Source organism: Podarcis bocagei (assembly GCF_964188305.1).
Source record: "Podarcis bocagei genome assembly, chromosome: 5".
In the NCBI taxonomy this organism is placed as follows: Eukaryota; Metazoa; Chordata; class Lepidosauria; order Squamata; family Lacertidae; genus Podarcis; species Podarcis bocagei.
In genome coordinates, this window is record NC_138129.1 from 30,989,129 (window position 1) to 31,015,600 (window position 26,472).

The following is a 26,472-nucleotide window of genomic DNA, read 5'->3' on the forward strand; positions in this document are numbered from 1 at the left end:
CAACTCGGGCCCTCGCCATTGGGCGGCTGTCAGAACGTTCGGGCCGTCACGACGGCGCTCCGGCGTCCTCCCTCTCGCAGCCAACGAGGCGGCGGCGTGGCGTATCAATCACGGCGCAGCGTCCAATGGGGAGGCGGCGTCTGCTCTTCCCCCCGCCCCCTCGCCCACCCGGAGCCGAATGTTGATGCGGGCGAGCCGACCAATGGGAACGACGGCGCCCTGCTCGTGCTGCTTTCGCGGCAAAAAGGATTTGGCGCGCAAACGTGTGCGGGGCCGGGACCAGCTGGGAACAATAACAGTGCCTGGAGCGGAGCGCGAGCGGAGCGGACGGGTCCGGCCGAGCGCGGGAGAGAAGGGCGAGAGGAGCCCGGCTCCGCGCGGGGCCACCACACAGCCGAGCGGGGCAGGGCAGGGCGGCTGGGAAGTCGGCGCTGACCGGCCGAGCGTAGGCGGAAGGGAGCCCTGCTGTGCGCCGTAGCGCCCTGCCCTTCCCCGCGGAGACCCGCGCCTTTGTGGGGGCCTCGCAGATGACCCGGGAAGCAGCCTCGGCGCCCTCCGCTCTCGGCCTGGCAGCCGCCGCCTCCTTTCCGCTCGCGGCCCTGGCCGGCTGCACCTCCGCGGGACACCATTTCCCGGGCCTCTGCCCTTAAAGGAGGATGGGGCGTGTTCCTGGCTCCCGGCCCCTGCCATCCGGCGTCTCCCTGCACCCCCGCGGCCAGGACGGTGGCCCCGGCCCACTGACACGGCTCTGATTCCCGGGAAGGGGGACTCAAGACGGCGGGGTGGGGTGGGGGTGGGGGAAGAGGGATCCTCCGGATTTCCTGCGGTGCGTGGGGGAAGGGAGGCAGAGGAGCGGGCAGGATCAGGCCTTTCCCTCACCCCTACCCACCCCACCCAGTCTCCTGCGAGGCATGTGAGTGCCAGCGTTTTGTACCATGTCTCTGGAGGGCCTGGGGGTGACCCAGAATGTGGCGGACCTGGAAGCCCTCTTGAGGGGCGCGGAAGCCATCCATGTGATGGAGCAGCAGATCGTGATCATTTCCACCCCAGACCAGCTCTCCGCGCCCGGAGGAGAGAGCGACGCCGAGCTGCTGCTGTTCGCCACTCCGCAGCCCGCCAGATTGGAAACGGCGACGCAGAGGCCTGCTCTGGAGCGCCCGCCGGTAATGCCACCCGCTTCCCCGCTGCTGCTGCTGCTGCTGGCTCCTAGGAGAGCAGCAAGCTTTGCCAGCAACGAAATGTTTTGAAGCGTAACTTGTGTATCACGTTTATATATATATGCACCCGATGTTCTAGGACGCTACGGAGATGGGCTATATAATATAGATGCCCTTTGTTTACCACTGAATCGTGCTCCATCCTCCACCGGGGGCATGGTGCAAAAATGTAAAAACTCTTGTGACCAACAGCAATGTGGCAATCTTTAGACTTTACACTCAGGGTAATGGAACAAGTTGCAATCTCCATAAGACCTTGTAGTTGGTTTTGCCCATATGTTGGGGAATAAGTGGTTAACTTCTCAGATTGCCTCCCGGCCACCAAATATATATATTTGGAATATATATACTTTCAACTTGTTGCTTCTGTCCAGGATCAGCTACCTAGCAAATTCCAGCACTGCTAAATAATATGAGAGCCAATGTGTTAGAGGCCTTTCTGATCCTTTTCTAGATTGCTTATATCAGTAGAAGGACACAGTTATATCTGTGAGTTGATACAGTTTTCTTTTAATCCCATGTGGCTTTGTAAAGGCTTTCCCTGTGCCTGTAATTACAGGAGAGATGTGGGGAGAGTTTCAAGACTGTGACTGAAATAGTGCCTCTTAAACGTGGCATATGTAGCAATCTCGTAAGAAGGGCAGAGTGCTCATGAAGGCATGCAGAGAAATCATTAACTAGAAGGTCTAGGCTTCAAAATGTTACATTGTCGAACTTAACGCTGCAAGGTTGTCCTGTCTGACCTAGATAGATAGACACCCGGTTGTTGTTTTTTTCTGAGCCTGGCTGCAGAACTTGCTGAATTGTGTCCAGTCTCTTCTTTCAGTGCAAGCAGCCTGCAAATGTTGTTAGTGAAGCAGCTTAACTTCCTGTTACAGGATGTCAAGGCCCAGAGTTCTGTGCAACTTGTTCTTAACAAAGACAAATGTTTGGCTTTGGCTTTGTTGTGCAGTCGCTTTCTTTAGAGCTACATACTCTGAGGTATGCAGTGCCCAGCCTGATGTTAAACAAAAGGAAGACCTACCAAAGGGAAAGCTATTGGTAATAGATTTGCCACCGCATTGCAAAGGAAGGAAGTGGCAGGAACTGTGCAACTTTGGTTTCTGTTCTATCAGGCTAGTGTCTTTAAATGTGTGTGAGAGAAGGCGACGTATGTTGTGCCCCTAAGGATGGGCAGACCAGTCTATTTCCAGTCCATGTCAGTTGGGCATGAATTAACATGTAAGTCTGTCTCTGCATTCATCATTGCATTTCTTTCTCTTAAAAAATCTGCACAAGTTTTTAAATGCATATTTTATCACAAAACAAGCTACTTAAATAATGTTTCTATTTCAATGTAGGCATTTGCAAACCTATTTTATAATAAAATGCAGTTCTAATGCATTTCTGTACATTGTTTGAGCCAATAAGTATTGCAGAAGTGTGCAATCTGAAGGATAATTATGCTCTGATCCACACATTAATCCAAGAGGTTTGGATCAAATTAGTTTGCACAGGAATTCACAGAATATCTCAAGCATTTCTATATGTCCCTTTATTTATGTTAGGGAGCATATGCATTTACATATATACAAGAACCAATCTTAAATTAGTTTGTGGCTAACAGTTTTAGCACTGACTGACTGTGCTGTTTTCTTACTATTGTGTATACTGGAAAAAGAGACATGAACGCTGCAATAAAATGACACAGTTTAGGAATATTGGAACATAGTGTGTACAGAGAAATAGGCAGATCTTCAAATGGTACTGGAGATGTTGTTGTGTGAATCAGTATATACACTCTATAGTAAGGAGCTTCTATGTGCTGCATTGTTTATAGTATGACTATTGACTATAGGACTTAGAGGGTTAGTGATGAAGCATGTCTAACTAGTTGGAAGTGACAAGCACAGTTTTGTCTCTGTGTTTCTAATATATAGCATAATCACTAGTTGTAGCATGTACTAGATGTTAATAAGAAGCTAGAGGTCCTGTTGGAAAACTGAAGGCCAAAAAAACCCCACCAAACCCTTGCAAGAATGCTGAAATTGTCAGAAATTTATATAAACATGTTTGGTTTAAAAGAATTTGCTGGATCCTGAGACCCAAAACATGGGGCAAGCACATTTTCTAGTAGAGACAGTGTCAACAGAAGTTTTAAAAAGGAGCAAAACATTCAGCAAAGTGAAGCATGGGAATTTAGGCTGCTAGACCCTTTTAAGATCATGTTTAGTCTGCTTACAGCAATCTTCCATTTCTCTCCCTCTCTCAATGAACAGACCACACCATTAGTAAGTTTAAATGCTTTACCTACAAACTCCAAAGATTGGATTGTTCCATGTAGCAGCACAAAGAACAGATGTAGAAAATTATTGGGTTTAAAAATACTTCTGAGCATACAGCCTGGGCTTGAAGCGAGCAAGCTCAGATGCGCTGCCTGGTCTGCTTCAGATGGTGGAAGAGAATGAACAAAGACACTTCACTTCACCAGACTCGGGCCTAACTGAGTCTAGGCATACAATTCTATGGTCTTAACCCCTTCATGTGTTAACTACCCCAAGCTTCCTAGTTACATTTGATTGCAGTTTCCCACAGGATTCACTCTTCCAGATTGGTTCACTTACATTCTAAGTGTAGGAGCAGCAATTGGCAAAGAGAGGAACCTTCTTCAGGCCTTCTCCTCTGCACATATACTTCCACATTGAAGAGAGGATGGGCAGAGCCTGCTGGCCCTGTCCCAACATCCACATGTTCAGTGTGACGTATGACATGGGTAGCCTACACACCTGCATTTGTTATCAATTGCATGGAGGTGCAACTGTGTATACATAGGCCCCTGTTTGCAGACATTGCTTTGAACCCATGGGTGTTTGGGGGTGGGGTACCAAATGTGGGCAAAACCGGCAGTCACTGTCCCACTTCTCCATGTGTTAGTATACATTTAGAGCATAAAGTGCTTAACGTAACCCTGCATAATAATAAAAGTAGTTTACTAATGTATATCTGTCCGCCCAAACACTTTCAGTGCATGTTTGTTACTTACTTTGTCTCTCTCCTTGGAGCTTTTTGTGAACCAACATAGCAGCAATTCAACAAGCAGAGTTTCTCCATCAACGCATCTCCATGTTGCAGGAAAATGCTGGTCAAGGAACCACATCTGTAAGGGCAACGGGAAGGTGACAGTGTAGAAAGTAGGAGAAGCCTGCACAAGGAGTTTAACTAGGGCAATAGTGCTTTCCCCCCATGTCCCCCGTGGTAAAGGTAAAGGGACCCCTGACCATTAGGTCCAGTTGTGGCTGACTCTGGGGTTGCGGTGCTCATCTCGCTTTATTGGCCGAGGGAGCCGGCGTACAGCTTCTGGGTCATGTGGCCAGCATGACTAAGCCATTTCTGGCAAACCAGAGCAGCACACGGAAACGCCGTTTACCTTCCCACCGGAGCAGTACCTATTTATCTACTTGTGCTTTGACGTGCTTTCGAACTGCTAGGTTGGCAGGAGCAGGGACCGAGCAACGGGAGCTCACCCCGTCGCGGGGATTCAAACCACTGACCTTCTGATCGGCAAGTCCTAGGCTCTGTGGTTTAACCCACAGCGCCACCCACGTCCCTTGTCCCCCGTGGTAGTTGGGGTCAAAAGAACCCCCAGAACAACATACAGGGAGGAGAACAGGGGTGTTGGTTCTTTCTGGCCAGCTGAAATGCTTGTGCTGAGGCAACGATTGCCATGGCACTATGTTGAATTCCTACCATATACTGGTGCTTATACAAATAAACACACAGGGGAGCAGGGACTACCTGCCCCTCCAATCCCAGTTGAAAGACATGAGGTTCTAAACCTGGTCTCTTTCCCTGCCTTCTCGTTGGGTTGGCTTGTCAGAGATTAAGTGAATGGAGCCAGATGCTTAAGGGACTTACTGTCCTCTGTAATGAGACAGTTGGCAACAAAACATGGAGCCATGGTTGCCCTTGGCTATATTGTGTGGGATCCTGCTCCTACAACTGTCTGCTCCTGGAGAACTGAAGCTGTTGCTGGAGTTGGCCAGTGCAAGGGAGTTGATGGTTGCAATTCCTGTTGCTCTTTCCCAGCAGGCAGAGCAAGGGAGGTGATGCTCACAAAAGCTGCCTGCATCCTCCTCCCACAGAGGCCCTTTTCTGTTGAGAGGGGCCTGCAGTGGGCGGCCGCTTTACAGTCGGTTCTTTGTTTTAAATGTTTGGGTCGGGAATCTGTAATGAGCCTTCACTTTGTGTTGTCTCATTGGGGTGCCTGTTGTTCAGGGCAGGACTGAAGATGTCTGGTTTCCCCGCCCTGTTGGTGCTGCTGTATTCAAGCCATGTAGTAGGTTTGAGGGCATGACCTTTGTGGTTGCATGGAGGATGCCAGCACCCCCAGAACCTGGATTTGCTCAGTTTGCAGGGATCTGTCATTTTGGAATGGAAGCGAGAAAGGAAAGGCTATTTTTTAAAGAGTATTCCAAGTCAAATCTTGACAAATATTTCAGATCCCAAGGTGTCCAGCTTTTCAGTTTTGGAGAACCAACATTAGGCTTTCTAGGCCCTCAGATTCGTTCAGGGTTTTTAGATGCCACACCTTCTAAGTTTGCAGAAACTCAGATATAATAGGCGCCAGAGGCTTTTCAGCTTTGCTAGGCTGGAATCTCATGGACACTTTGACTTTAGCGCCTCTCTTTACAGTGGGCAGAGACAAATGGGTTGTATACAACGCTAGACCTACTCAGAGTAGACCTGTTGAGGTTAATGAAGCTAAATTAGCTGTGTCCTTTAATGTCAGTTGGTCTACTCTAAGTCAGACTAGAATTGGCTACAAACCATGGCCTTGTAATTGATTTGTGTCACCTTGAGGTTATTTTTCTGGGTTCCCTACTATATGTCATTGCTGATGTCATTGTTTGATTTGAACCCTAAATTTGTGTCGCTTAAAAAAAAGCCCAACATCATACAAAAGTATTTATTTCGTATTAATAGTCTCTTGCTACAAAAAAGTGTCAAAGTAATATACTCTTCCCGGCAAAGCACACAATATCAAATTTAAAATAAACTGGAAAATAAAAAGAACATTAGTAACTAAAAGTGCAAATCCTGGAACAAAGCCTTGGCAAAAAAGCCAGTGCTATAAAACATTTCCTAGCAATGCAGTTAATGATCAATACGAAATCTTTAAAGTAATATATTGGTAGGCAACCAGGGGATAATAAACCCACATTTTAGCACAAAATGCACACTTATGCCCACCCTCCAGCAACTGATATACAAAACCATGTGGATATGACATAAAGGATGGCAAATCCACCACAGAGTCAGCATAAGCCAAGGGAAGAACTAACCATTTCCATTTCATACGGTAATAGCAAAGGATACGTTACAAAAAAGGCCACGGTGCACCAAGACCTGCTTATGGCCACACTGTTGATGTTAATGCAGTAGCAAAAAAAAGAGGAGACAGCCTACACTGCTCTCTCATCAAACTGCCAGCGGTTGTGGCTTTGTAATGCATCCTGAAGCACACTCACCTGGCAACAGTGACGCAGCGCACTAAATCCTCTGGGTTGTGCAGCACCAAAGTCTCAGCCACTCACTAGGCTTGATGTTTCAGGCATCTTCTCCAAGTGGTTGGAGAAGACGCTCCTCTATCGCCCTTTCTCTCCAGCTGTTCTCCCATTTCTGCCCTGTGCACTGGTGATGCACCAACCTTGGCTGTATGTGTTAGTAGTAATAATAATAATAACAACAACAAGAAGAAGAAGTTTAGTAATATGTTTCCTGTTAACATAAAAATACTATGGACACGGCAATCTAGAAAGGGGAATGCCTGGGTGCAAGATTTCATTATGACATAAATGTGCTTCAGGTTGACAGGAACAGGAAAGCACATTCCCAAGACCAACCAGGTCATGCACATTAAACAGAGTATTCTTTGGGACAGAATTAAAAATTAAGCTCCCTTGCTGAAAGCGCAAGTTCCAACTCTCACCCCATTTAAAAGGCATTCTTGGCATCACATGTGAAGGCATCTACAGGGCATGTCTACTCTGCAGACCTAAACTGGTTTAATTGCTATAGCTTCCCACCCAGGGCCCCTAGAAATTCTGGTTTTGCAACGAGACAAAAGAATTTCTAATTCATGCCGGATTCATGCTTCCATTTAAAGTGCCTGTACCTGAGGGATTCATTCAGGTATGGCCAACATTTACTCCTTAAAGCATTTTTAACATGCTGCGAGTACTTTTGCAGTTAATTGTAAATGACTCTATAGAAAGTATTTACTTGCAGGATGCATGAGAATATACTTCCTTTAGTAAGTAACACCTTCGCCCCCACCTTCGTCTCGTCATTTGGTCTTAGCTGATGGGAAAGAAGCAGTCTCTTTCTTTCATCAGTAGTTGGACAAGTGGAAGCAGTGGAATTTGACCTGATGATTGCTTTAGATCCTGGAATTGCCAGGTGAGATCTCTCAGCATTGCTGCTCCCCGTAGCCAAGAAGCAAGCTGCTCACAAGTGTTTCAGGCCTTCATCATTGACAGAATAGTGCTGGGGTGAGCCTCGATCCCGTTACTAGCCTCCCATGTTGAAGGGAAGAAAACAGAGAGACCATTCCTGGACAGTAAAATGGAACAATTAATAAATTGAAGCCTTCAGCCGGAGTTCAGTTTGGAAAAGAATTATATCTCTCTTCCCATGGGGTGGTTCTCGGCAAACACCAGCACTGGAAAACGAAAGAAAAAACTAGATGGTAGGGTTATGTTTGCAGCTATGCCTAGTGTATTTCAGTCATTGGCAAAAAAATGCAGATGGTATTTTATATTTAAAACTTCGTCTATCAAGCCTGTCTTGTTAACTGTCCACAGGCATTGCAGATTTCCTAATGCTTCCTTTCAGAAGAAGCAAATAGGCTTCCAGAAAGCGGAATGTCCAGGCTTGCATTTGCTTTGCTCTCCAGCTGTTATAATCTCTGGGAATCGATAGACCTGAGGATGCAATCTTGTTGTGTGGGGACCTATGAGCTGTGCAGAAATTGTACCCACAGAATAAACTAAAAGATGGGCTGAAAGGAATGGAGAAATCATTCTGTCCTTATGGTTGCAGACTGGCAACCCATTTCAATCTAATGTACCAATTTATCATCTTCTTGATAGTTACTCTTCTTAATCTTTTATCTACCTATACTTGCTGCAAAGCTTTTCTTTGTAGTGGTCATCCTTTGTAGTTTCTCCGCTACCTCCTAACTAATTTCCATCTACCTCCTTACTAATTTCCATCTATGTTAGCAATCATTTAATAAGGTTGAGTTGGAAAAACAGGATAATGTTGTAGGATGTTATCTTAACTTAATGACAACTTAATTTGTTGAAGCTTTGTGTCTGAATCACCGATTAAAGAGAATATGACTTGTTGCTTCTCCCAGTTTTAGGGTTGCCTGTGGAAATGTCTGCTACCTCTATTATGGGACTGAGGAGCTTTTGGCCCTCCAGATGTTGTTGGACTGTAACTCCCAGTAGTTTCATCCAGTATGTGCAATAATCAGGGATGACAGGAGCTGTAGTTCAGCAATATCTGGAGTATCAAAAGGTTCCTAGCTCTGCTCTGCTAGTATGACTTCTGGTCTTCTTCTTCTTCTTCAACACATCAGGTTGGAGCAACTTCTCTCTCCCTCACTGAAACATCCCAACCAAGTTGGTTGCTCTGTAAATAGTAACTAAAGTGGGATTCTCAAACCAACATATTGCAATTGTGCTGTCCTTATTGGATTTTTGTTTGTATAAAAAGTCCTGCATCTTTTGCTCATTGCTAGGCAACCTCATGGAGATTTGTTGTTTGTGGAACTCTAGTGGATTATGTGATCAACTTCTATTAGGTCAGTACTTCAGGTCTCTGTGGCCCAAGATCTTGCCATCTCTTACTCTTCTGCTTCAGGCAAGAGGTATGGAGTTACGAGAGCTTAAAGGTTTATCAGTTGTTGGTGTTGATGACTGAAATATCACTGATGCTTAGGTTCATTGAAATAATACCTGAGACTTGCAAAATATAAGCTCTCCTTACTCCACACTGAAAAGAAGCTGCACAGAAGAAAAACTAAAAATACGCCATGACCAGAAGGCCCTATGTTGCTGAGTTGTTGATCATGAGCAGTGAATAGTTTGGACAGCTTCCTAAGCTTTTCCTTATTCTGGGCAATAGTAGCTAGAGTGCTTGTGGATGGTTCTTGGTAAGCAAGCTTCTTGTCTATGAAAAAAATAGCAATTCCAATTGCACAATTTCTTCACACATTACTTTCTGCTATGGTTTTAGACAGTTTTGGTGATGTCTTAGGGCTCTGTTTACAGTTGCAGAGAAACTATATGATACAGCCTTTGCTGTATCACTTCTGTTTGGAAGTGGGAGACTCTCATAATAAGAGCCCAGCTGGATCAGGCCAAAGGACTAAGTAGCCTAGCATCCTTTTTCCCACACTGGTCAGCCAGATGTCCCTGGGAAGCTCACAGGGAGGACAGGAAGTCAGTCGCTCTCTCCCAAAAACTGATAATTCAGATTGTTAATTCATAGTGCCTTTGAACATGGAGATAGCACATAGCCATATAGATTTCGTCCTGTTTTTCAAAGTACTCTTGGGCTCTTTCTGCTTCACAAACTCTTCCTTGTTTCACTGCATAGCTGAAATGAAATTACAACTATCCACCAACCTATTGTAAATCTCTCTCTCTTCTGTTCCAGGTAAAACGGAAGCTGAACTTGGAGACTGACCACCAGTACATTGCAGAGAGTGTTCATGCAGCCCGAGGAAAAGCGAAAAACCCTGTCAAAGGTGCTAGTGGCCAGAAGGGAACCCTGTTGCTTTTAATCAGTCCACACATTTTTCAAGATTTCATTTTCCCAGTAGTTAAACAGGGCAGGACTTCCTGTTAATAGAGCAGCCTGAGCCTAGAAGGTGGCTGTGGTGCTTTTGGGGGGGGGGGGGAATAAGCAATTACAAGCCTTGTACATCATTGGGGGGGAGGTTGGGGGGTAGCCATTGGAAACAAAAATGAAGTGATTCCCTCCCTTTAAAAAATAGTTATTTTTATTTTGGCAACTTACATACCCCTTAGTTACAATCTTCTCTAAGCAATGTACAGGTAACCCAGGTAACCCAGCCATACATTAACGGTAGAGACATCAATTACAACTATACAATCAGATTTCGGTTAAAATGGTACAGAAATAAGTGCAAAGAGACAAACGGCTGAAAGACAGAAGTGAAAGAACCACTACAAAAGAGACAAATGGAGTCAGGGGAAAATAGGAAACCAACTATGTCGCTGTAAAAATCTGAAAATCCTAATAATAGTAAGTGCTAAAGCTGATGTTTGGCACTAGATTTAGAATCCCAGAAATCTGAGCATTCTTGGGGTTGTTGTTTTTTTTTAAAAAAAAAAGTGAAAAAAGAGCAAGTTTCTCACAGAACTGCAGTTCTGGAAGGGACCCTAGTCCAACCCCCTGCAATGCAGAAATCTTAGCTAGATCTTATATGGCAGGTGGCCATCCAACCTCTGCTTCAAAACCTCCAAGGAAGGAGATTCCACCACCTTCCCAGAGAGACTGTTCCACTGTTGAACAGTTCTTACTGTCAGAAAATTATTCCTGATGTTTAGTCAAAATCTCCTTCCTTGTAACTTGAAGCCATTGGTTTGGTTCCTAGCCTCCAGAGCAGGAGAAAACAGGCTTGCTCCATCTTCCATGTGGCAGCCCTTGAGATATTTGAAGATGGCTGTCATAGCTCCTCTTTTCCAGGCTAAACATATCCAGTTCCCTCAACTGTTCCTCATAAGGCTTGCTTTCCAGACCTTTGATCATCTTGGTCTTCCTCCTCTGCACATGCTACAGCTTGTCAACATCCTGATTAAACTGTGGTGCCCAAAACTGGACACAGTATTCCGGGTGTGTTCTGACCAAGGCAGAATAGAGTGGTACATCCCTTGACCTGGACACTGTGCTTCTGTTGATGCAGCCTAGAAGACCATTCACTCTGTTTTTGCTGCTGCATCACCCTGTTGACTCATGTTAAGCTTGTGGTCCACCAAGACCCTTAGATCCTTTTCTTGTACTGTACCTAAAAAGCTGTGAAGATAGACATGAAACTATGTTGGCCCAGGCATCTGACGTCGCTGAAGCTGAAGGGAAACTGGGTAGGATGCTACAGGGGACTGCAAAACTCTTTGCTTGCCTTACCTAAGGAAGTTTTCTGCTCCTGCTAGCAAGAGACAAAAACTTGTGCAAATCAACCAGAAGACATGGCCAGTTCCTCTTTTGGTTGCAGTGTAATTGGTGGATGAATATCTTTCAGACTGTAGACTGATTTTTATAATGCACCTTAATGGGTCTGCAAATCTTTGCTTTTCACCATGAGCCCCTGCCGCCTCCTCTGCAAAACCCTTGGGTTAACGGGGAGGTCTTGCTGGAGCCCTCTTTGAGAAGCCACGATCTTTATATTTTATCTGGTGCCTCGGATAGCAGAATTCAAGGCATTGGGGGTTTAAATTCTGAGCCAAACAGCAGTAACTTGGGGAAATGCTGCTTGATTTGCGATGCAGCCAAGCATCATGAGCTGGACAAGTTCACATATTCCAAGCCATGCAGTGGCAAACCTTCAACAACGTTGCTAGTTGTAATGAAGTCATCATTGATCCTCAGGGGTGAAGTCTCCTGGAGAGAAATCCCGCTATGAAACCTCCCTGAATCTGACCACCAAACGTTTCCTGGAGCTGCTGAGCCAATCGCCTGATGGTGTTGTGGATCTCAACTGGGCTGCAGAGGTGTTGAAGGTGCAGAAGAGGCGGATCTATGACATCACAAATGTCCTGGAAGGTATCCAGCTGATCACCAAGAAGTCCAAAAACCATATCCAGTGGTTGTAAGTAGAATGTCACCTGTTCCTTTGGGTTGCCCTATTCTGATTACATTGGTTTTCCGAATTTCTCCTGGCCTTAGGAAGTAACCAACTTCTTGCATTTGCTGTAGGAGACTTGCCTGGTTGTCCTTTTGGAATGTGTCTCTTAGGAGAAAAGCCTTTGTCTTCATTTCTGTTGTATGAAATGAAGTTTGGCATGGATAAGGCTTTCTGTGTTGTGCAAAATTAATAGGGTAACACTTGAAGATGAGAGTGATAACTGTACTGGACTTAATACAGCTCCTTTTGTTAATAGTTCTCATTTACAAGCATTCTTCTGTGAGTGAATGTCATCACAAGGACTATATATGGAGTCAAAGGCTTAAAGAAACAAAAGACTACATCAAGAAAACTTGAACATGGTGCCAGAAAAACTGAATTCGGCTATCTATGTAAACTACAAAATGAAATGTACATACTTTATGGAATGTGCGTAAAATGTGCTGCTTGTCATAAGGATGGGCAAACAGCTTCCCCATCTCCTGAACAACTGGGAGTCCTGCTGTAGAGTGTACTTGCACCTCTGCTCCATCCGTGCTTTTGAAGCTGCACCAGTATTTATTATTATTATTATTTGAATAAAATGTGCTTTCCTAGATATGTTTATTGAGAACCTAGCCTCTCACTACAGAAAGGTCCTAGCTCAATATTGGAGCATCTGCTTTGCATGCAGAAAACCCCAGGTTCAATCTGTGACATCTCCAGGTAGCACTGGAAGAGGTGTCTGTCTGAAACCCTGGAGAGCCACTGCCAGACATTGTAGACCAAACCGAGCAAGATGGACTAATGGTCTGATGATTTAAGGCAGCTTCCTATGATCTTATGACAAAATGAAATGAGGCTTAACTCCCAAGTAAGTGTGCACAGGATTGCAGCAAACCCCATGGAATAAAATAGGACTACCTTATGAGTAAATGTGGCTAAGATTATGCTGTTAAGCCTGACTTAAGCTAAAAAAAACCCTGCTCTTCTGTCCTTTTGAATATTTTATTCCCCTCCTGCACGGAAGAGATGATCTTACAAAAAAGTCTGCGTATATAATGTAATGCAAGAAGTGTGGTATGAATGTGTTCATCTGCAATGTATGCTTGATCCATGCCATGCTGTAGGAAAAATGTGCACCACATCCCATCCTGATGTGGGGATTATTTGAAAGTGTAGAGATGGTTGTATATAAACATTCACCAACGTTAAATGAATAGCAGATGAAAAGTAGTATCGGATAGAGTTGACCAACTTTCAGAGTTGGCCCAATGTGACTTCCATGATGCTGCACCATAAAACTTCTAATATAAGTACCTGGGCATTCACTAACCCTGCACTGGATCAGTTTTGACAACAACAACAACAACAATTTATTATTTGTACCCCGCCCATCTGGCTGGCTTTCCCCAGCCACTCTGGGCGGCTTCCACAAAGACCAAAAATACACTAAGATGTCACACATTAAAAACTTCCCTGAACAGGGCTGCCAGGTCAGGTAGTTGTTTAAAAGTGAATGTCAGGTAGTAGTTTATCTCTTTTGACATCTGATGGGAGGGCGTTCCACAGGGCAGGCGCCACTACCGAGAAGGCCCTCTGCCTGGTTCCCTGTAGCTTTGCTACTTGCAATGAGGGAACTGCCAGAAGGCCCTCAGTGCTGGACCTCAGTGTCCGGACAGAATGATGGGGGTGGAGACGCTCCTTCAGGTATACTGGGCCGAGGCCGTTTAGGGCTTTAAAGGTCAACACCAACACTTTGAATTGTGCTCGGAAACATACTGGGAGCCAATGTAGGTCTTTCAAGACCAGTGTTATGTGGTCTCAGTGGCCGCCACCAGTCTAGCTGCCGCTTTATGGATTAATTTTAGTTTCCGGATCACCTTCAAAGGTAGCCCCACGTAGAGCGCATTGCAGTAGTCCCATGTGGGACCATAGAACATGCTGTCTGTTCCTCTTTTTAATATGCCCCCTGATGTTAGGAGACAGCAGGTCGCTGATGAGACCATTCCATCTTGACTTGCCCTGTTTCCTTTAGGGGAAGCCGGACTGCTGTGGGGAGCGCCAGCAAGAGCCAGGGGTTGGTGAAGGAACTCCAGGATCTTCAGGCAGCAGAACAGCAACTGGACAGCCTCATCCAGATGTGTACTACACAGTTCAAGCACCTCACGGAGGACCCAGAAAACAAGCAATATCCTTGTGTGGAAGGTGGAGGGGGGGTTGGGTGCTTTTAGCAGACCGGAAGATGCAGAGTTGGGCTCCTAGCAAGCAAGTCCTAAAGCACTAACCAGGTGCAGCAAGAGTGCCTTCTTCCAAAGAGGTAGTTGCACCCCTGACATTCCAGGACTGGGTGTTGGTGTTTTAATTTGTACTTCCCCACCCTGTGAGCTAATGGAAAATCCCTACCTGGCTGCTGGTTAAGACTGTGCATTGTCAGTGGAACGGAGAGCTGTGTGAGAGTGAGAGAAGGGTGGCGTTGAGTCAGTCAGATGTTGCTAGTTGATTTTTGCCCGGCAGCTCTGTAGCCGAGCCTCTTCCTGATAATGCGACTTGGATCCCACCCTCTGTGACGGGTGCAGTGCCGTAAATGTGTCACAACTGTCACATTTAACTCAGTTTCAACGTATTCCTTTGCAATCCATTGAAGTTTGACCAGGAGGCACACAGCTCATCACCAACACAGCCCACGCTTTATATATAAGCAAGTGGCTTTTCTTCAGGGTGTCTGGTGGAAGTAGTTGAAATGATTATCTTCATGGTCCTAAGGATTAGGCTGATGGGCTTGTTGTCCATTTTGAATCATCCAAGTGATATCAGAGAACAATGTGGAGCAGAAAATTGCCCCTCACTGTCTCCCAAAGTGTTAGCATTTTTCTCCAAGAATGTATACAGTTAACAAGGAATTGATTGTAATGGAGGCTGACACCTGTGCGAAGCCATTATAGTGCAGAATCCACTGGGAAATTGCACAGGCGGACTCTGTGATGCTGATCCATGGATGTACAATGTCCATGTTTGGGAGGCAGAGGAAAAGGTGCCCAAATGTTAATGATGCTTTTTAAAAATAATAATAATGCAGTTTTATGGGGGGGGGGTTTCTATTGCAATAACAAATGATTTCTTGCTGTGTGGAAAAGCTATACGTGGAAGTCTTTGTTTCCCAAAAGCTAGTGATTTGGGCTTGGTAACTTAGTGCTTACCATGTAGTCTGTCATCCTTCTCCTGGCAAAACTTAACTGGGCACACCTCAGCTTACGTGACATGCCAAGATCTGCGCAGCATTGCAGACCCTTCTGAACAACTGGTGATGGTGATCAAAGCACCCCAGGAGACGCAGATGCAAGTCTCTGACCCGGCAGAGGTAACTCTTCCTGGTCGCTATAGGGCCATTGTGCACAGAATGCTTTCTGCACCAGCTCCTACCAGCTGAACCGGTCACTCCCTTTGCAGGAGTCTGTGGTGACTGATCCAGCTGTAGCCAACCCTGAACCAATGGTATGGCTAAGAAATCCAGTCTTCAAGAATCATAGGCCAATAAGGATCCTTTCTTGCTTGCCTATCCAAGGCAGGATTCTCCATGCATCATACTGATCCAAATTATGTCATCTCCAGTAGACAGATCTGGAGGCAAGAATTAGAAAAACATTAGATAGCTCATGCAGCTACAAACTGTATGGAAGGGTGGAGAGGGGGTAGCCAGTAGCTTCACTTTAACTGGATTAGCTGATAATGGTGAGTAAGAATCAACATTCATTCACCCACGGAGCCTTGTTGATACAGTGGTACCTCGGGTTATGAACTTAATTCGTTCCGGAGGTCCATTCTTAACCCGAAACCGTTCTTAACCTGAGGCGCACTTTCACTAATGGGGCCTCCTGGGCTGCCAGTGTGTGATTTCCGTTCTCATCCTGGGGCAAAGTTCGCAACCCGAGGTACTACTTCCGGGTTAGCGGAGTTTGTAACCCAAAGCGTTTGTAACCCAAGGTACCACTGTAATAAATCGTTGACCACCAGAAAAAGGCAGCTCAGGCAATGTCTCCGTCCTTCCAAATACAATTGGTGAGCTAAGGGGGAAATTCCCATGGACGTAGTAGACGATGTGAAGCTAATGCTGCACATTTGGGGAGTAGCCCCCCCAATCCAATCCAGGTTTTGTAAAACCCTAATTAATCCTAATGTCCACCCGTTAATCCCCACATCACTGGAATATAGGTTAAGTTCCCACCATGTTTTGACCATAATCTCTTCTTCAGGGGAACAAGCTGGTAGGGAGATTTTCCATTACAGAAAACTATTCAGTTGTGTAAATGTCTCCTTAGATGTCCACCTCTTCTTCTTTTCCAGGCTTTCCAAATTGCTGTGAAGAGCACCCAGGGCCCGATAGATGTGTTCCTGTGCCCAGAAGAGAGCTCTGGAGTCTGCAGCCCCACCAAGAGTCCATTGAAGGTGGCTTCCGAGGAACCTTCCCCAGGGTCTTCGCAAGCAGCAGCAGCTCCTGCACTTCTGCACCCCTCCCAGGAAATGAGCTCACCATTGCTGAGTGCAGACCAAGGTATGTGGATGGGGGAACAGGGCACCTGAAGGTCCCTTTGGAGCATGTTGTGATTAGAGGCTGTATCAAAGCAGGTCAGGATCTGAGCCTATAACGTCTCCTATAAGAGTGCGAGAATTGCCTTGCTTGGTCTGACCATGGCCCATCTAGTCTGGGTTTCTGTGTACAGCTGCGCCCAACCAGGTACATTGAGAAGCTTGCAAGAAATCCATGGTTGTGCTGGATGTCCCTTGATTTTGTCTGCAGCAGCTGATGCTCCAGCCCCATCGCACCATAGGTCATAGAACAGGATGCAGAGTGGAGTGTGGGAGCAGTTTGGGGGCTTGCAAGGGCAGGCTTGGTTTGTGGACTGTGGACAGATCATTGGTACACAAACACAGAAGATATTGTATTTTCTCCATATGAACCGACCTAGACCCTGCGCCCAGCAACTTGAGAACGGGACTTTTCTGCAATGGCTCTCTGCTTGTGCTCTCCCCAGGAAGGCTTTCCTAGCCTCTTTGTTACATATCTTTAGGTGCCAGGCAAAAACATTCCTCCCCTCTCAGGCCTTTGGCTAATTAAACAAGACCATAAACTGGTGTGGGTGGGTGTGTAATTGTTTTTGTTTGTTACTATGTTATGTATTTTTGTGTTTTTATGCTGTAAACCACCCTGTGATCCTTGGATGAAGGGCGGTATAGAAGTTTATTATTATTATTATTATTATTATTATTATTATTATTATTATTATTATTATTAGTCCCCCTCCCCCTTAGATACATCTTTGTGCTGAAAGCTGTAATAGGATGTAAGATTTAATTAAAAGGAATGTATTTTCAGACCTCCAGTAAAAGCAGCCTAGATCTCCACCAGGGATAGGAAACCAGTAGCTCTCCAGATGTTGCTGAACTCACAACTCACACCAGCTCCGCAATGATCAAAGGTTAGGGATGATGGGATTTGTAGTCCAGAAACATCAGGAGGGCCACAGGTTCCCCTTCCCTGATCTAGACTGAAACCCAATCGCTTGAGAACGATATGCTAGGATCAGAAGCATCATTTTTGTGTGGACTTTCATCTTTTTGTGCCGTGTGTTGTAAGCCAGTGGGAGGGAATTGATTCCTGCGCTCCCCATCTTAGCATTCCCTTCTCATAACTCAATAGATTTCAGCCACTCTGGTTTTCTGATGAAAAAACCCAGAAGGGTCTGCCTAGTGTAAACTCTGTTAGCAGCAAGAGATCCAAGAATTCCTCTCTGTCCAGTTGTTTAATCTAAAACCTGCTCACCCCAACTTAATGGGTGGAGTTGCGTGGAAAATATGTATTTTGTGCCTACTGAAGTCTCCGTATAATCAGATCAGGAATGTTAGGTAGGGCTTCAAGTGGCCAAAGGGGAAACATTCTGTTCTTCCTCTTTCCCTCCTGGCCCTACCCAAGCATTACTGCACACACTCCTAATGCTGGGCTTTCCTTTCCATCACCCAGATATAGGAAGCTGCCTTATACCAAATCTAACTCTGTACTGTCTACACCGACTGGAAGCATACCACCAGGGTTTCCGGCAGGGGCTTCTTCCTAGCACACCTGGAGAAGCTGGGCATTGAGCTCTGGCCATTCCCTATGAGAGGCTAATCTCAACAGGTTCCTTGTGCTTTAGGCCTGATGGTTCACTGTGGCTCCTAGTGATGGTTGACAGGCACTACTAGGGCAGTTGTGCTTAAAGGAGGAAGTATCCACCCTAACTTTTCTTCTAAACCTGGCTTTTGCCCACACTTTCCCTACTTTTCCTTGCCTAAACTGACCTGTGGCATTTTGGAATAGATTTCTGCCTCGAAAGAGCAGAACACAGTCTTAAACATGCCCTTTTCTGTCACGGTGGCCTCTCTTAAGAAGCTACCATAATCTCATCTGCTTTGTTGCTGGGCTCCAGGTTTCCTTTTTCCTTTTCTTTCTTTGCTGAGCCACCTGCCTTCCCCATGGCAGTGACAAAGCACAATACTTAGCATTGCTTGGGATGCTGCATGCAGCAGCCTGGGCTGGGGTTCCCTGCCTATGGGCTGAGTAGAAGTAAGACCGCAGGCTGAATTTCTGGGGAGGCACATGGAGAGACAGTGTGGCAAGGAGGTCAGTGTCATGACTCAGCAGTTGTGCCTGGTGCCTTTGTTTCATGCATTGCCGCTGCTCGGGAGGGCTAGGTAAGGAGTCCATAGGCATGTTAGGCGTATCGGAAAGGTACTGACAAGGTTGGGAGTCAAGGTTGTTCATCTTTTGCAAGTCTCTGACAAGGGAGACTGCAAGTTAATTTGGCTGCGTACACACACACACACACACACACACACACACACACACACGGAAAGGGGTGGAAGATGCACTGCCAAACTTGAGTACCAGATGATCAATGGCCACAATGGTTGTGTTCTGTCTCCACTGAATACCAGTGACTGGGGCAAATGTTATGGCACTCAGGTTTTGCTTACAGGCTTCCCATAGGCATTTCCATGGGAAATGAGCATCATTGGCAAGAGTAAAAGCTTTTAATTTACTCAGGCCTTTGGGATATAGGGAGCATTATCACCGACTCTGCTGCTGTCAGTTGTTCAAACTGCTGCTGCTGGTGTTCAATTCAGTTCTTGTTTTATTATTGCATTTATGTTGTTAGCCACCTTGTGCTCCTTCAGGAGGAAGGGAAAGATATAAAACTGATGAGTGGGAGTCCAGTAAGTTGCTGCATGCATGGAACAAGTTCTGTTCATGCAGCGACACTCTCCATGCCCCTAAATATTCTCTGGAGGGTTGGAGGAACCCTAGAACAGGTTTAGGGTGAATGCAAGAAGTGCACGGCGAGGGAGGAAAAGAGTGGGGTAGGAAACATCCCACTGCATGAGCAAACTTTGTTCCTCACACACATACCCCACTTAGCGCTATGTTGAATTTCGTTCAGTGTAATGAAATGAAATAAACGGTGGGCAGGCACCATGTGTTGCCTGAACTGACCTGTGGCATTTTAAATGCACGCTTTAAAAGTTCATTGTTCATTACCCAGAGAAGTTGACTGTGGCGTGATTAAAAAATAGAAGTAATGAATGAAACCCATGCGTTTTGTCTTTTGCAGAGCCCCTGTTGTCTAGAGAGAGCGCGTTGCCACTGAAGTGCCCTGCGGATGACGTGAACCTCTCACCACTGGCGTCCGTGGATGCTTTGCTCCAGCAGGGCAAGGAGGACTTCTCAAGCTTCCTACCTGCCGAATTCATTGCGCTTTCGCCGACCCAGGACTATCACTTTGGGCTCGAGGAGGGCGAGGGCATCAGCGAGCTCTTTGACTGTGATTTCGGAGACTTGACTTCCTTGGATTTCTGAGCGTCCTCAGGTGGGGTGGGGTGTGGAGCGCCACTCAGCTGGCCCTGCCCCACCACGGGGCATCCTCTCAGAGCTGACGTCTGAATGTAGTCACAAGGCCAGCTGCAGCCGCCTTGGCCGATGTGCTGCAGAGAGGACTCCAGGGGGGAAACAGAAGGCAGCAGTGGCCGGGGTGTGATTCAGTTCTTGGCTTCCTGTCGCCAGCCGCCTCGCTGCGTCTGAAGAAGGTGGCTGTGAAGCTAATGGCTGCTGTGAATGTTGCAGGCCCCTTTCTGTGGCCTTCCAGTGGGCCTGATGCGTCCAGGCCCATAGTAGTAGTGTCCAGGGCCATCTTGATTCTCTGGTGCCATGTTTTGACTCTATAGGGGCAGTCCTAGTAGTTAATGCTGTTGCCCTAGCAACAGCTAACTTAACTCTCGCTCAACCACTCATTTCCCCAATTCCTCTAAACTGAATTTTGCTGTGGGCAAACCACCCTACCCCGTGCCAGCTGTTTGTCGCTCCTTACTGTGAACAATTTCTTCTCTTGCCTTGGAAACCGTGGCGGTCAGAAGAGTTTCTGAGAACACGCGCTCCTCCTCCCCTTCTGTCAGCAAAGTCTCTGGGGTGTAGGGCAGTAATGGCCTGGATATTCATTGCGAGAGGGGCATCTCTCTCTGCCAGCCAGCTGTGGAAGAAAAAAAGGCAAGAACAGTACTTCTAAGTAATAATTGGTGATAACCTGACACCCCATTGTCCTACAGACCAGGTCATTCTGGTTGGCTGGCACTGAGACACCAACAATTTGCAGTTTGAGGATCAGAGGTGATGGGGGGGGTAGGGGGAGTTATTTTTGCCGGCAAGGTGTAAACCTGAGATTTGTAATCCTGAGGTGAAATAATGGCCATTTTGAGGAAAGGAAGCCAAGTGTCTAGAATTGTGCTGGATGGAGCTGAGGGAACCTTTCAGTAATTCTTTTTTGGGCGGGGGGGGGGGGAGCTGCTCAAAGCTAGTGAAACAAAATAGATAATCAGATGTGCCTGAAGAGTTGCTTCTCCCCCATAGTTGTTTATATATATATATATACTGGTTGAAAAAGAAAAGTGAATATAAGGAAGCCAGGAATGATGGGCTGAGTTGTTTCTGGATATTAGCCTGGGGCATGAGGTCCTACTCATGATAAAGCTTTAAGGAGGATTCTATATAGATTATTTATTTATTTTGGGCTCCCCTCACCTCACCTTTTTATTTTTTATTTTTATTTTATTTTTTGGAAGGCCTCTGAGTCTCCCCACCTTTGTGTGTAGAAGAAGTTCATTTCTGGGGGTGGGTTCGGTGCGACTTTTTTTAAAAAAGAAGAAGTAGTGGGCTAGATGGCCATTGAATTTAGCTGTCGCTTCTCTTTTGATGCGCACAAGGCAGGAGGGGATGGTGATTAAGGTGAGGTCAGCCAAGAACGTTTTGCTTCATCAGGAGGGAAGCAAAATGTGGCTTGTTAGTCTCCAGAAAGGCAAGGAATTCTGTTTCCTGGCTGTGGTGCAGTTAATAATGTAAAGCCGTATATGACAAATGCCTTTTTCTTCTTCTTCTTTTTTTTTTTTCCTTGGAGACCTGTTTGACCCTCCCCTGCGAAGCAAAAGGCGTGAATACTGACTGACCTTTAGTCTGTGCACTGCCCGAACATCCCCCCTCCCCCTGTGCTAAGCACTATGGGGTTTTCTCCAGAAATCATGAATTCATACTATTTATTTATTATTTATGTGGGCTCCATCCAGTGTTTCTGGAAGGTTAAAGGGCAAGTGAAGAGGAGACTGCATGAAGTGGACCTCTGCATGTCCAGGCATGCAGGGAAAGAGGCCATATTGTATCCTGGTAGAATAGCTAGCCTAGAAAAATGAGGAATGGAGAAAAGAGAGTTTGAGAAATGAGTAGCCGGCGTGTTGTAGATGAGCTGTTGGGGTCTGGTAGGACGAGGTTGCTCTTGTGTCCCATCCGTGTGGTGGGAGGTGTGGCTGGTCAATATTGTTGTCCTGAAATGCTATTTATTGGTAGAAAAATGAACGGCAGGTTCATCTTGTACAGGAATACTCCGTGTTGAGGAGGAAGGGAAGGGAGAGAGACACATACAGCGTTAGTTACAGGGGTCTGAGGAAGGACAAGCATCATCCTGGGCTTGTCCATTTTGGTAAGTACCTTCAGTTGTTGGGAAGCAAGGATAAATCGAGTGAAACCTTATAAAGAGTGTGAATGTTGCCGGCTGGATAGCATATGACAAGGCAGCTCTCAGTGCTGTCCCCTAGGTGCCTTCCTTTTTCATTAGCCTAGCAAATTTCAATTACTAGGACTCACCAAAGTGTGCCCCTGCTTTGTAAGAGTCCCTTGCTTCACAAAAAGGCAGCTGGGTGGGTGGGTGTGTTTGTGTGCAAAGCTTTATTACTCAGCAACGTGGTGCCTGTAGGCATTCTTTGTGGTGTCAGTACATTTGTGGAACAGCCCTATCCATTTGGGCTAGTTTTATAAGAAAAAGAAACTGTGTATGCCTGTTAGAATGAGAGGGCTACAGACCCCGGAATGCATCATGGCACTGGGTCGCACATAGCCTAAAACCATGCTGGAAGTTCTTCTTCTGTCCGAGGGGGAAAGTAAGAACAATGCCTTTTTGAATTAGGCTTTTCCTGGCTGTCATATACAGAAAGGTTCTTTAGCCCTCCTTAGGTGTTTGGATTGGGAGTATTTAGGTCACATTCACGCCATGTTTTTAAAGTACCACAATACTACTTTGCATAGTCATGGCTTCCCGCAAAGAATTCTGGGAGCTGTTTAAAGTTACTGAGGAGACCCTCCTTATTCCCTTCCCATGACTACAATTCACAGAGTCCCCTTCGAAGAGGGATTGAGTGTTAAACCCCACTCTGAGAACTGCAGTTGTGTGAGGGGAATAGGGGTCACCTAGCAACTCTCAGCGCCCTTAACAAACTGCAACTCCCAGAATTCTTTGGGGGAAGCCAGGACGGTTTAAAGTGGTATCATACTGCATTAAATGTATGGTGTGAATCTGGCATTAAGCTTTGTAGGGGCTGTGAGTGTTGCCCTCTCCTCTTGCAGCCATTGTTCATTCAGAGTTAAGGTGTGCAGGGATTCTAACAGTGGGATGCAGTTCGAATACCTTCCATTGGTATTTCTGATTTCCTAGGGTTCCCAGTTGCCTGGAGGTTGTAGCTGTGTCCTACTGAACATGGTTAGAATCCCCCCTCAGGCCCTCTGTGCAAAAATGCACAAAGAGTAGATGAGGAAAGGGCAGAGGCAACATGTACATACCTCTTGGACGTTCATCCACGTGCCTGAAGATCCCTTTGCTGGAATTGGACAGCCCATGATTTTATAAAGGTGGAGACACATACTGCCAGTCAGGCAAATATTATGCCTGCAACATGTGTTCTTCCCTCCTACTGTGTAGGTCATAGTAAAGCTGAAACAACCAATACTTCAGAGTAACCATCCTGTGCCTAGGCTCTGTAGTCATTGCAAAAGGAGAAGCAGCTAACTCTCCTAGCCGTCTGGTCCCTTGCAAGTAGTCCGTCTTGAAGCAAATGTTAGGAGTTATATTTTCCACAGAAAATGCACACAAACACAGACACACGGGTGCCATGGTGTGGTATTTTAAATATCTACCATTTTCTAGTTCAGATCAGAACTAGCATTGCAGGACTTGGATCGCTTGAGCTTGAGCTACTTTCCTGTGCTACAGCTGTCCACAACCTGTCGCCTTTTAGACGCTTTTGGACTACAACTCCCACCGTCCATGGCTATGAGGATGATGGGAGTTGTAGTCCAAAATGTCCCCAAGGCAACAGGTTGTGGGAAGGCTGCTCTATTAGGTTAGGTGCAGAAGACTGAGGTCTGATTATCTCTCTTCATTAAGACGTGGATACCTTCTAGGGAATTCTGTTCCTTCTCAGCAAAGGCCAGTGCTTAGACCAACAAGCTGTTGCCATAATGTGCCACTGCTTCCAAATGGCTTGTTGAGATGAGCTGTTCCTCTTGGTGTGCCTGTTCCATGTGCTGCTTTGCTGTTCTTGGTGGGGACGGTCCTTTTCCAAGGGTTTGCCCTGTTCCTGACTCAGAGCATGTTCCCTGATTCCTACAAAGTGCCTGATGTTTCCATACCATAGCACGTTTCAGAGGCCTTTTGAGGTTTTGATACACTTAATAAACTTTTCCCCAAACCGGTGATTGCAAAAGCCAGGAACAAATCAGTATCATAAAGCATCCTTCTGTTTTATTTATTAACCTTACATCCATTCTTCCACCCAACATTTGCCCTGTTGACACTTCTTGGTTTTGCTGATGGAACCCATTTGTTGTTGCCTGGCGAAAAGTTACGATGAGTACCACAAAGGAACAGCACCTCACAGCCTGTGAGATGTTGGTGTGTGCCGTGCAAGTTGATCTTGCATGGTGGAAGAGTCAGACTGTGTGTGTGTGTGTGTGTGTGTAATATTTGCATAAAGTTCAGCAGAGCCTCTTTGGTTGGAATGGTGGCCTATAGGCCTACAGAACTTTCAAGGAGTTGACAAGGGGGAAACCAGCCACTTAACTGTAATGCTTTATATGTATTTTGGGGGATCCAGGTAAACTCACGAATAAAAGAGCTAATGAATCAGGGAGCTGTTTTGAGAAAAGCCCTATATCTGGTATTCCAGGTATCTTGAATTTAAGCATGGATGTCTAGCTACAGAAAGTTCTACTGGTATCGACCCGCGAACCTGTTGTGAGAAGTGGCAGCAGATTGGGGAGGGGGAGGAGGATGGGAGCAGGCTCTCTCCCTCCCTGTTTTTTTTCTAACCCAGATGAGAGCACTTATAGAACACATATACCAATAGCTTTGAAAAGCCTTTATTTACTGGAGCAAAGAAGTAAAAGCCTAGATTGTGTATGATTCTTCTCCTTCCAGTACGTCTCAGTTACTACTTCCAGTGAAGAGTATGGGCAAGTTCAAGTAGAGATTGGCTTTTGTCATGTTGTTTTATTAAAATTGGAAGCACAGCAGAGGAGAGAGGGTGTCTTCTGCCTCGACAAGAAGGTGTGTGTAGTTTGTCTTGGAGGTGGGTGCTTAATGCATTTTCAGAAAGTGATGCCATTCAGTTTGGGCGGCTAAAGGTTGCTGGGATATTGTGGTGGTTCTTAAGGATTGCACCTTTTCCTGTAAGTGCCAAGCCAGGAACTCTGGGTCCTTCAGCAGCCAAGCACCTAAGTGCATTGCAAAAACTCCAGCAAATCCCAGTGCCTGAACATTGAGGCCAATGCACCTCTGTGTGCCTTGTTCATTATCTGTGCTTTTAGTTTTAATAAATACTTCTACTTCATTTTCTCTTTGCTCTGCAGTGTCTCTTGTTGTGATTTTTAGAACCCTTGGTGACCTCTGTGGGGGTATTTTAAATAAAGCCTTTTGTCTCAAGAGAGGGCTCCACTGTTCTGAACACCTCTGGGTTCTCTGCTGCATTCAAAAGTTCATCTGTGGAGTGGGATGTCCAAACACAGATTCAAAAGATGCGCACCTGGAAAGCCCACAAACAAGTTCCTTTAGGACTGTTTTCAGCAGGAGAAAGGTTTTGCAATTTCACATACATTTATTTGCCCAATATTGTGATAGTCACAGAGCTGGGTAAAGAGCATTGCAGAATCCTGAAACTATATCACTAGCAATCATATTCTGGGGCCCTTGCTTCTGTCTCCTGAACTTTTCACCAGTCATTCCCCTCATATTTTCAAGTTCTCCTCACAGACTTAACAGCTAGATGCTTGCTTTCCCCACCTTTTTTTTTTTAAAGCCTGACATTTTGGGGATATTTCCTGTCTTCTGCTTTGTCCTGTAAAACTCAACATTTTAACTGCTGCTGTCTTCCACTCCAGGTCACCCTTTTTAATTGCTAATTCTCATTCTGACTTAATCAATGTTCCTAACTTAAATATCTCAGCTGGGAATGAGCCACTAACGATTCTGGGAAGCTTCATAGCAGAGTGGATTATTTTCAGAATCTTGTATGTACAGTTTTGTTGGCTTAATTCCCCTTGGAAAGTAAGCATTTGGTTGATCAGGTAGGTACTCAGAAACACACTTGCCGCTGCTTGATAGCTTTCTGCTAAATCTGTGACAATGCCGAAGCTACGAGGAATAATCTACATTTCACCTTTCAGTTCATGAGCATGTGATACTGCCTTATAATAATTCAGAGCTGTGCTTCATCTTTCCCAGGGGTACACACCTCAAACCACTCTGAAGGCCTGTCAGGGATGCCAGTTCCCTCAGCCTCCCCTGGGCAACCACAAGTTTAGGTAACACTGCTTTAAATTTTTTTGCTCCCACCAATTTACTCAGAATGTTTTAAAGGCCTCCTAGCAGCTGATACAGGAGGCTTAGGTGTGAGATGAACACAAGCCGTAGAGACGGGATGAATTTTAAGATTATTGATTTATTAAAGAGTTGC

General features: G+C 45.9%; 1 protein-coding gene across 1 annotated transcript; it reads left to right on the top strand.

Moving 5' to 3' along the window:
• Positions 1 to 237: 237 nt before the first annotated feature.
• E2F1 (E2F transcription factor 1) lies at positions 238 to 25,350 on the top strand. The gene is made up of 7 exons (XM_081196481.1): positions 238 to 1,163; positions 9,924 to 10,014; positions 11,880 to 12,099; positions 14,153 to 14,305; positions 15,361 to 15,475; positions 16,459 to 16,666; positions 19,761 to 25,350. Exons 1-7 carry the CDS (start codon positions 936 to 938, stop codon positions 20,003 to 20,005), a joined length of 1,260 nt encoding a protein of 419 aa, XP_081052607.1. The 5' UTR covers positions 238 to 935; the 3' UTR covers positions 20,006 to 25,350.
• Positions 25,351 to 26,472: the final 1,122 nt, after the last annotated feature.

Coding starts and splice junctions, on each gene's coding strand:
- E2F1 (XM_081196481.1), top strand. CDS start 936: ATGTCTCTGGAGGGCCTGGGGGTGACCCAGAATGTGGCGGACCTGGAA. Junction 10,015..11,879: donor AGCGAAAAACCCTGTCAAAG/GTGCTAGTGGCC, acceptor ATTGATCCTCAG/GGGTGAAGTCTCCTGGAGAG. Junction 16,667..19,760: donor ATTGCTGAGTGCAGACCAAG/GTATGTGGATGG, acceptor TGTCTTTTGCAG/AGCCCCTGTTGTCTAGAGAG.